The sequence below is a fragment of the Leopardus geoffroyi genome, chromosome E1 (genome assembly GCF_018350155.1).
Source record: "Leopardus geoffroyi isolate Oge1 chromosome E1, O.geoffroyi_Oge1_pat1.0, whole genome shotgun sequence".
NCBI lineage: Eukaryota > Metazoa > Chordata > Mammalia > Carnivora > Felidae > Leopardus > Leopardus geoffroyi.
In genome coordinates this window covers 55,798,584-55,816,400 of record NC_059330.1, presented here as the reverse complement: position 1 = coordinate 55,816,400, position 17,817 = coordinate 55,798,584, and the positions used below count along the sequence as shown (strand labels likewise).

General features: G+C 54.6%; 1 protein-coding gene across 3 annotated transcripts in view; it reads right to left on the bottom strand.

Annotated features, from left to right (window-relative positions):
• Nucleotides 1-1,124: 1,124 nt before the first annotated feature.
• Nucleotides 1,125-17,817, bottom strand: part of LOC123604551 (SAP30 binding protein) — a 36,627-nt gene continuing 19,934 nt past the window's right edge. For 2 of the 3 annotated variants that reach the window (XM_045490855.1, XM_045490856.1), the window contains 8 exons: nucleotides 15,031-15,073; nucleotides 8,613-8,701; nucleotides 6,276-6,367; nucleotides 5,420-5,480; nucleotides 4,894-4,945; nucleotides 4,000-4,058; nucleotides 3,041-3,125; nucleotides 1,125-2,789 (listed from right to left, as the gene is read on the bottom strand). In XM_045490855.1, the coding sequence (XP_045346811.1) occupies nucleotides 2,608-2,789; nucleotides 3,041-3,125; nucleotides 4,000-4,058; nucleotides 4,894-4,945; nucleotides 5,420-5,480; nucleotides 6,276-6,367; nucleotides 8,613-8,701; nucleotides 15,031-15,073 (663 nt within the window). In that variant the 3' untranslated portion in view covers nucleotides 1,125-2,607. Of the gene's footprint in view, nucleotides 2,790-3,040; nucleotides 3,126-3,999; nucleotides 4,059-4,893; nucleotides 4,946-5,419; nucleotides 5,481-6,275; nucleotides 6,368-8,612; nucleotides 8,702-15,030; nucleotides 15,074-15,679; nucleotides 15,803-17,817 lie in introns of all 3 variants that reach the window. The other variant, XM_045490853.1, reaches the window with a different exon arrangement.

The window sequence follows — 17,817 nt, the reverse complement described above, 5'->3', positions numbered from 1 at the left end:
GCATCTGTTAGTACCTCATGTGCAGAGGTGGGGATGGTCAAAGGGCAGTGGAGAAAAGGAGCTGGAGGCCTCGGGAGGCTGGGAGTGGTGACGAGGCCACTGGTGTCCTTCCCTTGCCACACTGAAGGGGGACTCTCAGGGGGAAAGCAGGGGCCACGCGACCTGGCGAGAGTCCTGTGATGAGGGGGTGTAGGAGGAGGTGGCCAGGTGGAACCTGGATGGGAGCGGGAGAGACCGAGAAAACATACAGACGAGGTCAGAGCAATCTGCCACAAGAGGGACGAGGGCCGGAACTAAGCGGGAGTGATGGCGACAGAGAAGGGGTTTCCAAAGTGGCCCACCACATGTGGGGACAGCACAGGATCTCAGGTGTGGAGCTCTTGGCCCAGGACGGATCATAAGGTCGTGCTCCTAGAAGCACAGGAAGAAGTCAGGGATGCCTGGGTGGGTGGGAGAGCTTGGTTGACCAGGCTGAGTTCTCTGCGAGCAAACCAGGCAGAAACGACTTGGTGCCTAGTGCCTGTGACACCGTTTCCACAGAAAGAAACTGGTCATTTGACCCCGTGCCACCCTCAGTGGGACTAAGGTGGGCAGGCACTAATCTTGTTTTACAAAAAGAGTAAAGTTCAGAGGGATTAGAGACCTTGGCCCAACTCACAAGGCTTCCGGGGGGCTACCCTGGGGCTGCCCAACTCATTGGGTGAGTGGTCATTACTGCTCAATGGGAGGGCAGAGGGTGCCCAGAGGACAGCAAAGGGCCATGACCTTAGAGTTTTTTTTTTTATCAGCTGTGGAGTTTCTGTCCTTGGTCTAAAGCAAGAAGGCGCAGGGGCGCCTGGGTGGCGCAGTCGGTTAAGTGTCCGACTTCAGCCAGGTCACGATCTCGCGGTCCGTGAGTTCGAGTCCCGCGTCGGGCTCTGGGCTGATGGCTCAGAGCCTGGAGCCTGTTTCCGATTCTGTGTCTCCCTCTCTCTCTCTGCCCCTCCCCCGTTCATGCTCTGTCTCTCTCTGTCCCAAAAATAAATAAACGTTGAGAAGGCGCTGGATAGGCCAGCAACACGCACTTGCAGGGTCCCTTACAGTTTATAAAGCTCTTGCGCGAATCAGCTCACGGACTCCTCACAACCACCTTACAAAGCTTTATTACGGTGATTTGACAGAGGGGACTCACAGAGACAATGGCCCAAGACACACCAACCAACACACAACTTCAAGTTTAACCCAGGATCCAGGGCAGAGGGGCCGAGTCTGCGTCCAGTGCCACTCCCATTGTGCCACACAGCCTCCCGCGCGAGCCCCAGAGCCCCCGCACTACGGAGGTGCCCCTGCTGGAGGCTGCAGGGCAGCCAGCCTTCAGAGACCCTCTTGGGACTCAGGGCACAGCAGCCCCTCTCCGGGGCCGTGAAGTCCCAGCAAAGGAGGGGAGGGGGACAACGGACCTCCCTTGGTGCCCAAGTGTGTGTGGCTGGGGGGACGGGGGAAGGGACCAATGTGAGTCCACTTTTCTTTCGGGGACGGCAGGGCAGGATCACCACACTCCTTTGGTCATGCAACAGTTACCAGGTGCACTTTGAGGACCATCGTTCTAAAGCTCTGCCCGTGCCACAGAAGCAACCCGGCTCTTCACGGCCCGGCTTCCCTCTCTGACACGTAGCCCTTCCGCTGGACCGGAGAGCTGCCAAACAGCAAGAAAGGCAAGCGAAATTTCCTCCAGGCTTTCGGGCCGACGGCGGCTGGGAAATCTGTTTTGGCCCCAAGAGGAGCCCGGCAGCCGCTGGCGCTGCCCAGATGCTGCTGTGGGGCAGAGATAACAGGCACAGGAAAGGTGGGGTGGCAGGGTCCTCCCAGGAGCCTGGCTCGCACGTAAACAATGAGCTGCCGCCGGCCAGCGCAGGAGGTGAGTCATGTCCCGCGCCGCGAGGAGCCTGCTGGCCGCGCTCGGCGGGCACTGAAGGACCGGGGCAACCTTGGCCAGGCGCTGAGGCCCCTCCGGCTGTGTGGGCTGGGGATCAAACCCAGGCCTTCTGGTAACCGGCTGACTTGACTTCAAAAGCCTGGGTGTGTCCAAAAAGTGGTCCGAGAGGGCTCAGTTGCCCCCAAGGGAGCAGAGGCCTCGGCTCTCGTCTGATAACCGGCCGGGTTTCAGGATCAGGGCAGCAGACAGCCGGGACACGGGGCCTCCCCTAGCGCCACAGGCTTCGGCCACTCCGTTACCTACCCTGAGGTAATAACCCCAACAGGGAAGAGGAGAGGACACTTGGAACTTCCACATGTGCCTGAAAACGGACCACCGCAGAGGCCACTGCATCCAAGATGCTGAGATGTAAGAACACAGCACTTTTAATAGGGCACCAGACCCCAAGCGGTGTGTGGACGCTCTCCGGAGCACCCGACTCCTCTGCGGCAATGTCCTTTTCCTGGCCGGAGTGACACACGGAGGCTCCTCTTGGGGTGGCGTCGCGGGAGCAGATCCCAGTCCTGAAACATACAAAGCGGCACCTCTGTGCCGCGTCGGTCCCCGGGTTGCGCACTCTCATCAAGTCCTGGGGCGGCCCCTCCCCTCGATGGAAGGGAGAGTGTCCGAGCCACCCGGGCTGCTCCCTCGGGTCACTGCTTGGCCTTTTTCACGATGGTGCCCACGGCAGAGATCACCGTGGTCTTGGAGCCGCTGGCACTGGTGGTCACCGTGACGACAGCTGGCAGGGTGGCCGTGGTGGTGAGGATGGTTGGCTGGGCTATCGTTGTCACCGGAATGGCCGAATCCCACTTGCTCTTTCTCTTCTGGGCATCTGGAGGAAGGCAAGGGATGAGTCAGGATCAAGACAGACCAAAGAGCGACGCTGCCTTCTCTAGCAGGCAGCGGTCAGAGCTTCGGGGCCGCCTGCCACAGAAGTGCGAGGGGCAGCCGGTGAACCGGGGACCCCACCCCAGGCTCCCAAGGTGCCTCACAAACTCTGGGGTCAGGAAAGCAGCACAGCAAGGAGGAACCTGGGCCCGGATCCCCATGGCCTCTGCTCCCCGAAACGAGGCAGCCTGCTACCTGCAACCGCTGTGCTGGCCGTGGTGGTGGTGGTGGCCGTGGCGTTGGTCGTGGTACCTTTCTTGGTGCCTGTCACAAACTCGATCTGGAGGGGGAGGAGGAAAGAGAGAAAACCTGTGCCAAGCTGTTTACCCGCATCCTCTGCCAGCATCTGCTCCTGGGCGGCAGAGTCTGGCACCATACACGGGAGGCACTGGGAGGCAGCCCTGTCGTGCTGTCTGAGGGAGGCAGAGGCGTTGGAGGGACTTCTACCATTTTGAGGAGAGCCCTCCAAACTGACACGGAATGCTCCCGGTGTCTCCGAGTTTCTGCACGTGCAGGGCACCCCGGCCCGCCACTGCGCCCGGCACCCGGGACGGAGGCGCACCCACCCGCACAGGAGAAGCGCAGCTTTGGTCCCCAGGCGCCGCAGACACGTCCCGCACTAAGCCTGGGGTTTGGAACGGGGAGGGAAAGAGAGAGAGGGGCAGTTCACCAAGCGCTAAGAACGACAAGACCCGATCGCCCCTGCACCGGCTCCCAGAGGGCTGGCAGCCTTTCTGCTCAGGGGTCAGGGGCACATCCTGGAGGCCACAGCCGCTGCAGAAGGTCAGACCAAACCAAGGGTGGGCAGAGCTGGTGCCCCGAGGCCCAGTGTTCTGTCTCGGAGACTGCTCACAAAGGGCACAAGTCTCATTTAGTCTCAGAGCCAAATTTCCGTTCCCCAAAGGATCCAGAAGTGGTGCTTCTCGGAAGGAATACACCTCTCAGGGAGGACACCGGTGACACTAAAGAGAAAGCCACCGGGGCTCTGCAGCTGGAAGGGGGAGGCCAAGGAGGACATCGCGCAGCAAACCACAAGACCCCAAGAAACCAAATGGAAGTAACCGAGAGGCACCTTCAAGCTGAAGGTGGGGGGTGGTGGGAAATGACACCCTAGACACCTGCCTTTTCCTTCAGGACCCTTGTCCACCACTTACTTTGGTTCGCTCCTTTTTGGCCTTTTCCAGTTTGTCCATCTCGATCTTCTGGGCTTTAGCTACAGAGACCAGAGAAGTTGTAACAAAAGCAGCCCTGGGACAGCTCCCACGTGAAGAGACACTCTAGGCGGAGGGACCCCACAACAGCCCTTGTCACGCCCCCACCACAGTCTCACCATCCTTTTGTGACCAGCAAAGGGAAGCGGCCTTAGATCTACGGAGCAGAGGCCTCAGATGTAAAGGACCTTGTCTGGGGGTGAGCTGCCCCTGAGCCCTAGCTGACTGTCACTGTGTGGGGACGGGGACGCAGGCCCAGGGCGGAATACCTTCCCACTGACCAAGAGCAGCTGCGTTACGGATTTTAGGTAAAACGTTGGCAACTGATCCAAGTTAAAACAAGATAAGACGTGTGGGCCAAACACAACACATTTTCAGGCCAGACCTGGCCCATGGGCTGCCGATTCAGATCTGCCATCTGAGGGCCTGGACTCTGTAATTCCTCCCAGTTCTCCCTACTGGGACCCTTGAGAAAATGCTTTCTCACCGGCCTCAGAAGACTCCGTCCCCCTGCCTGGGACACTGTCTGCATCTGCCAGACTGGCCTCTGTACGTCTTCAAACCTTGTCTTGAACACGGCCCCCACAGCAAGGCCGTCCCACCCCTTCGGCTGGCTAGATGGCCCTGCCTGGGCGCTCTCCCCCAACACGGCTCACTGCTAGGACCGCTCTGCCTTCTGTGCTGCATCATAAGCCTCCTGAGTCAGAGCGGGTCTGTCTTGTTCAACACTGTGTACCTACCTCCTCCGACACGGCCTGACACAGTGGGGACCCTGAAATACATGTTGGCGGACTGACTGGATGAACAGACAGGATAGATGGATGGACGGCCACCTACCTAATGCCTCGTAGTAGGAGTCCTCGGACCAGCCATGGGGGTCAAACATATCCTGAAAAAGAAAGAGTTAATGCTGCAGCCAGCAAGGGTCACTGGATGACCAATGGTTTAGAAACCCAAGCCCCTTCTCCCCGAATCTTTCCATGGATTTTCCTGGCCTGGATTCCCCCTGCTCTAAGGGCATAGGGACTCAGATGTTATCCTGGGTTTCTAGCCAAAGGGGTGGCCGATTTGCTCTTGGGAATATGAAGCAGGGACGAGCCTGTTGATGGGCTGTGCCATCAGAGCACAGCCAAGTCCACCCTCACTGACCGGTTGGGGCTTGGGGCCGGGTCTGTCACCGCAATCTCTCCCCGGACTATTCCAGAGCAGCGGGGACTCCCAACAAGGGAGCAGGGAACTGTGCTCTTCAGCCAGCACTGCCGCTACACGGGCCTTTCAGCAGCTCCAGGCTGAATCCAGCGAGGTGAGCACAGGGCCCTGGGTATCCTCCCCTCAACCCTCAGCCTCTGCACACGGGACGTACCTTTGGGTAGTTGGTGCCGAGCTCGTCAATTGCACAGAACTGGATCAGCTTCTCGTAGATGCTGAAAGAAAAATGCCAGAAGGCACTGAGCAGGCCCTAGTCCCGCGGCCCTGTGTGGCACCTGATTTTGAGAGGCCAGAACGGTCTAGTTCCTGGGCTCAGACGAACCCTTTAAACCCAGCTGAATTGTTGTAAACAGGCTTCCCGACAGAACGGGAAACGTCCACTGGCCTGACACGAAGTCACTCGTCGTCCTCCCCACTCCCAGAGAGATGGACCGTTAGCCAGGACGGGTATGGTGTCCAGGTAAGGGTCGTGGGCTTTTTTTTGTTTTTGTTTTTGGTCTTATCTAGACATCTGACCCTCAGTTTGTGTGGCCGGGTTGGGCCCACATAAGGGCCGGGGCACGTCCTTGAGGTCACCACCATACCAGACTTTCCCAGGTGCGCCACCTGCTCAGACCCTGGACAGAGTAAGACCCAGACACAGCTCTGTTCGCAAAACCTGTCACCTGTACGCAGAATCAGTGACATTCTGGAAGTGAAAGAGGAACCCACGGGAATTGCCTAGTCCAATTCCCTCATTACAGAGATTGGGAAACGGAGACGTTGTGAGGCTGTGTGCCTTAGGAGTAGGGCGAGCAAGAGAACCCGGCCAGGCCTCCTCCAGCCCAGCTCAGGTCTCTCAGCATCCACTCCACACCCTGGCTTCCGTGTTACTGCAGTCTGGGCGATGGCCCCCTTGGACAGAGGGGGCATCTTAGCCGAGCCTCACCCCGCCACCTCCATGGGGGCATCCCAGTCCCCAGTCCAACATCAGCGACTCAACTGACCCTGCAGGCCCACGGGAAACTCACCTGGGGTTCCGAAATTCTTTCTTCCTTTGGATAATGTAATTCATATCCATTCCCTCCTTTATCTTCCGCTCATAAAGCTTCTGGATCTTGTCCTAGGTGGAGAAACAGAAGGGCACTTATGACGCCACCCCACCACTGACAATCCCAGTCTGTGGTCACACGTGCTGTGTGGGGACACTTGGTCACAGGAGACCCCCAGAGCCATGCGCAGCCCTACTCCAGCCACACTGTCTTTCTCCACCCAGCCTGTGACCGGCGCGGAGCACAAATAAGACAGACTGAGATCAGTCTGTTTTTGTTTTGCTTTCTCCCTCTGGATGGCTGGCAGAGGGGGTGGTAAAAGGTCGAGGAAGAGAAACCGTGGACAAGACAACGAACGTATCCCCACCTGTGAATCAGCTCCTGAATCATCCAAAGAGGATTCAGGCAAAGAGTGGATGGGCAGGGGCTCCATGCTGGTTTTGAATTTAAACACCGGGTCAAGTCCTCAGTGGGAGACCTGGGAAGGCTAAGTTCTTGCGGAGGAAGGCAGGAGTAGAGTTTTTTGGATTTGGTCTCATAAGCTTCCTACGGTGTCCCTTGTAGGGAGGCTCACAGATGGCCAGTCCCCACCACTTATGAAGAGGCACTGTCAGGGGTCAAGAGCTCATCTCATTAGAACTCCCCCGCCCCCAAAACCCCTGCTCTCTGGCTTTCAACCGGCAATAGGAGGGTCATCTGGCAGGAATGCAGACCAGTCCCACAGGTATCTCAAGACCCACAGATGATCCCTGCAGCAGATGGCCTCCACACTTTCCAGCGCGTGAAGAGGCCCCAGACACCCGAGTCTCAGGACAGAGCCACCTGTGAGGTGGACCAGTCTTACCCAGCAAGGCTGGTGCTGGCCCAGGGCAAGGTCTCTCTGCAGCCTCCCCCACTAGTGGCGGCTAAAGGCACAGACTCTCCAGAAGGAAAACATTTGGGGCACTCTTCACCTGCGACAGGAGGTGGGCAGGGCCGGAGGTCCTGTGTGACGCCCTTTGGGAACATCAGGAGAGGTGATCCACTCCCTTTGTCAGGAGGCTGAATCTTTCTGCCGAGACTGGCCAGAGGAAGCACTGAAGTGCAGAGAGAGGTTTGTAATACATTTACCACGGAAGAGACAACCAAGAGCCACAAACTTCAACGTTATCTCTTCGAGGGCAAAGGGAGGCTTTCCGCAGAAGACCTGGCAAATGGAGGGTGACCTGTATCTTACAGATTACTTTTCTGGGTTTTCTGGGCCATCAGATGGGTTCTCCCATTTCAAGTCAACTAAAGCGTTCACTTGATGTCGTGGTTTCCACGATTAGGAGAATCTAAAAGTGAGAAATACACTGAACTTGAAGGCTGAGCCAGCCGGTTGTCTCTGTCTGGCAGATGGCCAGACTGTCCTTACAGGCTGCAGCTTGTTGCCTGGCAGGGAGGGGAGATGCTATCCGGGGGGGGGGGGGGGGGACAACTCAGCAAAGGGAGGAGACTTCTGGGAAAGGAAGAGAATCTGTACTGTGCCCCCAACCCCGACTCTGGCCCTGCCCAGCCAGCTGCATTCCAGAGCCCCGGGTCCCCTTAGTCATCTATCCGTCAGGATGGTGCCATGGGCCTGTGGTGTGGCCAGAGGCACCAGCAGGATCTGTGGGATGAGAGGTAGAGCAGGTGGGCCCGATGCCACTAGTGGGCAGCCCTGGGTGTCTGCCCCATGGTCTGTCGCAAGGTTCCACACACAGGGGAACCCCCAGAGGACAAGGGGAAACAATCATAGGGGCTGAAAAGGAGGTGCAAACCCCAGGGCCCGCCCCCCGCCCCGAGGTCCTGCTCTCAACGGAGTAACTGCACGAAATAGTCTACCTCCTTGGGATTTCAGAACTTCAGGCCACGTCTGTCTGCGATTCTGTCAGACAAGCTAGTGAACTGCCACGTCAGGAATAGGAGCACAGGAATCTCAGGCACAGAAATGCTTGTGTTTTGGTGTTTCTACATTGTTTATTTTACATTTTAATGGTCCCTCAGTTTCTTGGCAAAGGTCCCCACTGGCTCAGCTGGGTTGCGTGGAAGGTACCTTATTTTCTCTGCCTCGGCTTCAGACCTGAGGGCGAGCTAGGGGGTCCCAGCTAGAACAGCATCAGGTCATGAGGCAGAGGGTGGCGGTGGGGACAGAGCAAACTCCTGATGGCAGGCTAAGAGAGGTAACCAGGACTGCACGCTCCTGCCCACCTGGCTGTTTCTTTTACGGAAGGGCTCTTAAAGTCGGACCAAACGAGACACTTGACCCAGGCTTTCTCATCTACACAGGCCTCGTCAGCCGAGCTCTGTACTTACTTGTAAGTGATTTGAACATCGGCCAGGGGGTTCAGGTGGGATCTTGATTTCATCAGGCGACATGTTCCGGACTCTTTCAGAAAAGGAGGCTGTGGGAGGACAGAGAGAGAAAAGTTCTGTGAGTGTGGATGTCAGGGGATGGCTGCGGGCGGGGGAAGGATCAGGGCCAGACATGAAGTTTAAAAAAAAAAAAAAAAAAAAAAAAGGGCACATACGTTTTCCAGGAGAGATAAAGGCTATGAAACGGTACAATGGTGTTCCCAGTGGCCTCTCTGCGGGTGTCATCTGAGTTGAGATCAAATGACCAGAAGGAACCAGCATGTGCCAACCCGGGGGAAGAGGGGACAAGTGTCAAGAATGCATGCTACTACGTCCAGCAGTTAACTTTGAAGGAAAGGGTACGTGCAGGGTGTGCTGGTAAATGTTCAACAGCCAGCTGGGGGGTGGGAGGTGAGGAGGGGAAGAGCTGTGATCTACAGCGTCTGCCAGATTCCGGGGTATTCGTTCTCTCGTCGCTGGACCGAGGCCCAGGTGGGGGGAGCATCACTGGCTCACGGAGTGAGCCAGCTCCAGCCCGCCCGGTTGTGTTCCTACAACACCATCCCAGGATTCTGGAAACTCACAGAGTTGCTTGGTATGTCATCCTTCTCACCTTAGGCCACCCGACCCAAGATACAGGAGAAACAGAGTTCGGGGTTCCCTAGGCTGTGGGATTCAAAGCATTCAAAACCGCCCTGTGCATAAATATTTCAAACATTACCTGCTGCTTATTAGCTTAGTCTTTTAAAAACAAACCAATCAACTCTCTTTTGGTCCGCCTAGTTCTTGGGAACAAAGGGCCTGATTCTGATGTGAAGAACCACAACTCCCGAGGGCTAGTTCCCTCAGCAATTGGCCACTGCCCACCCAAGTTTCCCACCCTCCGCTCCCTTCCCTGTAGCCTCTGGCCACCCTGGGCCCGCAGAGTGTGCTCTGGGTCACTCAGACAATGCACTGTTTGTTGTAAGATTCTGTCTGTGCTCTTGAAAACATTCTCTCATGAAAAGGAGCATACAATGAGAGAACAGCAGGCGGAGTGGGGTGGGGCAGGATGAAGGGAAAGAATGAACAAACCAGCACCAAGAACACCCAGCAAGTACTTACTGGGTACCCACTGTGTGCCAGGCCCGGGGCCATACTATCTCTTAGCCCCGAGTGGCTGCCGGGACAGCGTGATGAGAGCCTAGCACAGCCTTCGCCTTCTTTTCTACCGGGGCTGGGTTAATGTTTTCTTAGCAGATAAGGTGCTCTGATCTCCACTGAGTTGTGCTGTTACTACGAAGAACTCAGTGCCGAGAAGGGCTGAGGGTATGGCTCCACGGGCTTTGCCAGTCTCAACTGCTACGAAACACCCTGCACTGAGGCTGGGGCGGAGTCTCATAACGCGCTACGCGTGCAGACTCCCACGGCCGGCAGTGGGTTCTCACTGGATGTGCCCTGAGAACAGAGCGCTAGGCGTGCCATTTTGGGTGAAGGCCCGAGGACCGACACGGGGTGACACGTCCTGCTGTGGACCCGGGACACCAGTGCGGCCTAGGAGCGGTTTCCGCCAGGGGACTACGTGCTCCTCTTTGCCCAGCACCTTCTGTCTCCTGACGCCTGCAGCGATGGTGGCACCCATTATCTGGCTAGAGTTCAAGTCTCGTCCTGGCTTCTCCCTCCGTCTCAGCCTGAGGCTCATGCAGGCTGCAGAGGCCAGCTGAGAGTGGAATGAGCTGGGGTGAGCTGGCCCTCGTTATTTCCGGACGGCAAAAGCAAGGAGGGTCTGGGCAGGCTTTGGGCACAAGAAGGGGTGGAGAATGTATGTGTGCATGTGATGGAGAGACAAAGAATGCCCTTTGGCATTTGCCAGGAAAGCCTTTTGGAAAAACAGGGTGTGACACTGTTGCCACAGCAACCCAACCACACTAGGACTCAAACAGTATATAGTGTGACAGGGCCCCTCCTGAGCTCCCCGGTTAGAACAAAAGAACTCCTCCACAGTAACTGGCAAGTGAAGGGATATAGTCAGAAAATTAGATAAAAGTTTTCCCACAGCTTCCTTCAGTGATTTCAGGAGCCATCCTTCAGCGATTCTTTCCTAAGTCCCAGGATGATCTAAAGTAGACGACATCAACCCCACATACATATGGTGATGTGGGCGGCCACAAGGCCTCAAACCATCCTCCCAGGAAATCCATGGAGAAAGGTGCCCAGGCCCTTGGGGGCAGCTCCCAGTACTGTGGCTGCCCTTGGGGTCTACTGGGGGCATTCTAGAAGGGCAGCCGTACTCAGGATCTGAGAAGTCTACCTCGGTGACTCACCCCGTGCACATCCAAGCCAAAAACGGTCATGGTATCCGTGACGGCCAGGTACGAATCTGAGCAGGACCAGCTAGTCGGCTGGGCTTACGTAACGGTGGGGAGAGAAGTGCCTGGGGGGTACTGTGGGGAGGGGAGGAGGCAGTGGAGTGCGCTCTAGTTCACCAGAGACACGGAGAAGCCGACTGGATTACCGCCTCAGGCCACAGTTCCAGGCATGACGAGGGGGCATCCGTTGGCTGCCTGGAGGGGACAGACTGGCCACGCGCGCTCAGTGCTGTCAAGCGGCCACAGTGTCGGAGGAACCCGAGTCAGCTGCTCTGCTTTCATTTGCTCCATTAAACGGGGGCCACCTAGGGGCCCCTTGGTGGTTCAGTCAGTTAAGTGTCCGACTCTTGGTTTCGGCTCAGGTCATGATCTCACGGTTCGTGAGTTTGAGCCCTGCATCGGGCTCTGGGCTGATGGCACACAGCTTGCTTGGGATTCTCTCTCCCTCTCTCTGTCCCTCCCCTGCTCACTCTCTCTCTCAAAATAGATAAATACACTTAAAAAATAATAATAATAAAAAAAAATAAAGGGGTGCCTGGGTGCCTCAGTCAGTTAAGCGTCTGACTTCGGCTCAGGTCATGATCTCACTGCTCTGGAGTTCGAGCCCTGCGTCGAACTCTGTGCTCACCAGCTTGGAGCCTGGAGCCTGGAGCCTGCTTCGGATTCTGTCTCTGTCTCTCTGCCCCTTCCCTGCTCGTGCTCTGTCTCTCTCAAATAGAAAATAAAACACATAAAAACTTGTTTTTAATTGCAAAAAAGAAAACAAAACCTGGAGCCACCTACATATAGGAAAATGCTTCCCATACCAGGGGAGCAACCCGAGAGTCCTATCTCCAGAGGTATTAACAAAATACAAATAAAATAACAAAAGGAGCTGAGTTCAGGCAGACCTCAACTACCTCCTGAGTGAGAAACAGTAGGCGCAAACAAGACTACGAGGCTCCAATACCTACTGTGGTGCACAGATTAAATTGTGGCGGTAATCCTACAATAAAATAATGTATTTAGCAATAAAACGAAATTACGGATACGCTCAATCACACGGAAGGATCTCAAAACCATATGGGAAGCGAAGGAAGCCAGACAAAAAATAAGATGGCACTTTCATTTCTGTCACTGGTTCTCAACTGGGGGCAATTACGTTCCCCCCAATCCCCAAGGGGACATTAGGCAATGTCTAGAAACGTTTTTCCTTGTCACATGTGGCAGAGGGAGGGGAGTGCCACTGGCATCCAGAAGGCCGAGGATGCTAAAACACCGTGTAAAACACAGGCCAGGCCCCCACAACAAGGAATTATCCGGTCCAAAAGGTCAATAGTGCTAAGGCTGAGAAATCCTGATCTTTATGAAATTCTAAAAAAGGCAAAACTGTAGGGAAGAAGGTACAACACTGCTTGCCAGAGGCCCAGGGAGGAAATCGTCTGTGAGGAGAGGTATAAGGAACATTTTGGAGCGAAGGAAATTAATTGTTTTAAACAGTAATTAATCAATGAATTTTTAAGTAAGCTCTAGGCCCAGTGTGGGACTTGAAGTCACGACTCGGAGATCAAGGGTCATACGCTCCACTGACCTATCCAGCCAGGCGTCCCTGGAGCGACAGAAGTATTTCATGGGGCTTCTGGGTGGCTCAGTCGGTTAAGAGTCCGACTTCAGTTTAGGTCATGATCTTATAGTTCATGGGTTCGAGCCCCACATTGGGCTCTCTGCTATCAGTGCAGAGCTGCTTCAGATCCTCTGTCCTTCTCTCTCTCTGCCCCTCCCTTGCTCTCATGCACTCTTCTCTCTCAAAAACAAATATTAAAAAAAAAATTTTACAAAGAGGTGGATCTTAAAAAATTCTTTTAATGTTTATTTATTTATTAAAAAAAATTTTTTTTTTAATGTTTATTTATTTTTGAGACAGAGAGAGACAGAGCATGAGCAGGGGAGGGGCAGAGAGAGAGGGAGGCACAGAAGCTGAAGGAGGCTTCAGGCTCTGAGCTGTCAGCACAGAGCCCGACACGGGGCTCGAACTCACGAGCTGTGAGATCATGACCTGAGCTGAAGTCGGACGCTTAACCGACTGAGCCACCCAGGCGCCCCTTAATGTTTATTTATTTTTTTTTTTTTATTTATTTTTTTTTTTTTTTTAATTTTTTTTTTCAACGTTTATTTTTATTTTTGGGACAGAGAGAGACAGAGTATGAACGGGGGAGGGGCAGAGAGAGAGGGAGACACAGAATCGGAAATAGGCTCCAGGCTCTGAGCCATCAGCCCAGAGCCTGACACGGGGCTCGAACTCACGGACCGCGAGATCGTGACCTGGCTGAAGTCGGACGCTTAACCGACTGCGCCACCCAGGCGCCCCATTAATGTTTATTTTTGAGAGAGAGAGAGAGCGCGTGAGCGAGCACACACACGGGGGAGGGGCAGAGAAGAGAGGGAGACACAGAATCTGAAGCAGGCTCCAGGCTTTGAGCTGTCAGCACAGAGCCCAATGTGGGGCTTGAACTCACAAACAGCAAGATCATGGCCTGAGTCAAAGTTGGATGCTCAACAGACTGAGCTGCCCAGGCACCCCTGTGCAGAAGTGTTTTGCAGTTTATAGGTGTTAGAGTTGATAGTTTATAGGTGACTACACGCATCTGTCAAAGTTGACCAAACCTCACCCTATGTAAGCTACACCTCAACGAAACTATTTTCACAAAACGGCAAGGAGAGAAAAGGTGGAAGTTGGGGTGGAGGTGGCTGATGTGCCCCCCAGTTCCACTGATTGCCGAGCACTGTGGGCAGAGCTCACTGCTGCATCGGGCTCCCGGCTGCTCTGACCCCACAGACCCCTAGCCCCCATTTCTTGGTAGTTTACAGCAGGGACTGGTAAGGCCAGGAAGGAACAGGAGACTGAGGCTCCGACCCATACGTGCCCCTGTGCATTACCCACTGGGAGGACACTGTGCTCTGCTTCCTCTGTTTGCAAAGCCAGCTGGCACGTCCCCTACACGGCCACTTTCTAAGCAGTGAGCTCTGAGGTCCAGGAAAATTCTGGGTTTTATAGGATTTGAAAGACTCCTACTGTGTTCATCACACACAACACTCAGCGCTAAAGGCAGAATCCTGCTGAGGGTCGAGGCTGCTTATTGAGGGTTCCTTCCTACCCAATCCTTGCTCAGAGAACAAATGTAATGGGGTCATTTTCATCCTTTTAGTTAGGAACACAGGACAGGTTTCCACCTCCCATATCCCGTGAGAGGATCCTGTCCAAAAAAAGGATGGGCTCGAGGGCCTGCAGGCCACAAAGCCTCCATCTGGAAGCACAGGGGAAGGTTCCGTAGGCTGCCTTTGAAGCAGAACCCCTGCTTTGTGAAGATTAACAGAGCAGGCAGGGAGAGATGGTCACAGTTAACCACACGGAGGGAGGGTCGCCCTCTCCATGACGTTTGCACAGGCTTTGGCGGAGCTGTTACAAAGTCCATGACCAAACTGACAGAGTCGAGGTACTTTCTAAAAAAGGATTAAGAGACCAGAGTTAGCATAGGGACTGGGATGCCACTTTTCGGAAACAGAACTGCCCTGCCCCACAAGCCAAAAGGGTCTTGGACTCTGGGGCTACGAGGCATGTTCCCTCCTGGGGACAGAGCAAAGTGCCAGCAGAGGCCACATATTTGCTTCTTGAGTACATGAATATGCCAGCAAAGCGGGAGGGGGCGTACAAGGACAGAGGACAAGCCTAGGGCACAACTGGAACGAGCTCCCAGCTGAAAGGGGCCCTAAATCCATCTTGAAAACATTGGCAACTGACCACAGCCCAGTGAAATGCACCATGAATATGCTTTTCAAAGAATAATTGTTCCCTGGGCGTCTTACTCAGACATCTTAGGAAATGTCAAAGGCCCTGAGAGAGCACAAGAAGAGACCAGGCTCTCGGCAGAACGGCTGCCTTGGCTGAAGCAGAGAGAAACCCCATGCAGGGGTAGGCCCTGCATGGCTGGAAGCCAGTTTGCTCCGGGCAAGGCTCAGAAATCCGCCTCCGAGGCTCCCCCTGGGGTACTCACCAACTAATTCCTGAGGATCTCGCTTTTCTACTTCTGGGTTATCCTGCAGAAGAGAAATAAATACAAGGAGGTAAGCCCGGGGCTCCTGACCCACACAGTTACTTTCTTCACTGAAACCACTCAGGATTTTAAGGGAGGAGAAAAGGTAAAAGCAACACAAAGAACCTAAGAGTGAGCCGATGCTTTGGCGGCCTTCTGGGACCCCTGAACCTCCTAATCCCCCTTTATCAGAGCAGCCAAGATGCTCTGGATGCCTGCTTCAGGCTCTCCTCCGCGGCCCCCAGTGGGGACCAATATCCCCCAATGCCAAGCAGAGCCAATGCCAGCCTTCGTCACCTGTACACCTGGACCCTGCCCGCTGTCTCCCCTGGGGCCTGGTCAGCCATCCCAGAACACAGCCACCCCTACCCAGTACTGAGGAAGCAAGAGGTGGCAACTTTGTAACATGAGAACCGCAAGACTAAAGCACAAACGACTACCTGCTCCCAAGAGATTTTTCTTACTTTCAGTCTAAGGCAAAAAGAGAGACTTTATCATAACGGGCTAGCTCGTGGAACCCTGGAGCAGGCATGTACTGTGCCTTTAACAAGCGACTGAACCAGGCCCCCAGAAAGGCCCTAGCACGGAGGCAGCTTCTCTCTTGGCTCACCTCTTGGCTCTTTACAATGGCTTTGTATCTCTCCAAAGAAAAGCATTCCCTGATCCTTAGTGCAAACTTCCGCCCTGCAACGCCCACTTCTACAGGTCCTTCAGTGCTGGCCGAGTGCAGAAACTTAAGAGCAAAGGTTTCTTATCAGACGTTTTGCTGGACTTGCTCTGTATTTCACTGCTCAGAGTAAGTGCTTCATTTAAACCTGATCAACCTGGAGAAGGCGAAGGTCCCAGCCTCTGAAACAAGCCTGGGCAGGGTGGGGAGGAAGGCCGACCCTTGATTCCACTGCCCCAAATGTCCAACGGCAACAACATACCTGTCTTCCCCGTCTCTGGGGAAACCTGGCCCCTCACACACGCTCAGATCAGGGGCCTCAAGTGCACGATATGCTAATGATCACAGTGGCAGAAACTGCGCTCGGGGGAAGCTATTGGACCTCATTTCTTTTCTCTTTGGTTGGTGGGGGAGGAGGTGTCTAAGACAGTAACGACTCTGGAACAAAATGGGCACGTGGAGTCAGCAGCAGGGCTCTGGGTACTTTACTTCCGGGAAGAAATGTTACAGCAAGTTAACATTTCAGAAAGGAAGATGCCAGAAGCCCTCCCATGCAATGGATCTGTGCTAAGAATGGTAGTTCTTAGCCCCCTTCCCCAAAAAGTCTCTCCTGATTCTGGGAAAGGCCCAAACCCCCTCGCTCTTCTGAACACTGCAGCTATTCATTCGACCGAAACAGGCATAGCGTCCAGGCCAGGCTGCTTAGCAACCTGTCTCCTCCAGCTACTCGCCCCCTGCCAGTCAGGTGGGCAAAGAGGAGGCAGGCCTGAGCTAGGGAACAGAAGGGTTGGGAGGCCGCCTGGAAGACTGCCATGCCGAATTCAGGTTGGTCATCAATCAGCTGCTCTACAGAGAGTGCCCGTCTCCAGGGGCCCCACAACAATCCCTTTGTAGCAGTGACTCGGGAGGAACCAATGTTAAAAGAGTGTGGCAGCAACAAAACGTGGGGCTGTAAAAGGTCCTTAAATTTTCCCTCTAGGGGACAGCTTTCTGGGTACTAATTGTGGGAAAACATCAATTGGGTACATCCTACCTCCCCTCCGTGGCCAGTTGGCTGGTCATCCAAGGACTGACCGTTAACTATTCAAAGGCTCCCTGGGGGCTCCTTCCCAAAGCACCGCAGGGCGCCAGCCCCTCAGCCAGCCCGGCCCGAGGAAGGAGGCACGATATCCACGTGGGAATGCTACCGGGGCTACTCCAGAGGCACAGGAAGTTAGTCACCAAACATGAAGTGTCTCTTGTAAGAGGAAAATGCTTGTTTACCCGAAGGCTCCTTGGGCAGGGTGAAAGGCTGTCAGCCGCTGCGGCCTCCTAAAGCTTGTGCCCCCAGCAATGGGAGGGACGGGGATTCCCACGTTTCCCAAGGTTCTTGCCTGGCTGAGCTGAGGCTGCTGAGTCAGGTCTCAGGGAGAAAACCAAAGATAGAGCAAAGTCACCAGCGGGGAGGTATCCCTTCATCTCTCAGACTTTCCTTTTTTGGCTTAGTTCCTCATTCCTCAAATCGATCGTTTTACACAAATACAAGAAGGATGAAGTTGATAGTGGGTTTCCACTTGCTAACTAGTCTGGTCTTTTGCTTTTTTAATGTTACAACACGCATGTGCGCATGCACACACATACACGGATGGGGTGTGTCCAGAGTGTACCTGGAGCCCCATGGAGCTATGGGCTCTTACTCAATCCCAAACTCAACATCCCCAGGGACAACCCCCTCCCCGCAGTGGAATTCAGCCCTATGATCCCTCCAAACAAAGTGCCAACCTATGAACCATCGATCTAACTCAAGTGCAAGATTCTCTGGCCTTAAGAGAATCAAGTTTATAAAGTGACAACATGAATGAGCCACCATAGACTGGAAGCCATGTAGTTCTGCACAAAGTTCTCCTGGAAAGACTTTGGAAACTGTGGTTGTTCAGATCCCTCCTCCATGTCACAGACACTGGTGGGACTCCTGAGGCCCCGGACGATGAGACCACGGGAATCTGTGCCTCCTGGTGGCCACATCTTGTTAGGCTTTAGAATATAATTCTTCTTTCCTCAGACACAAATAAGCTGGGTTGTGAGCCTGCTGAGCTCCCGGA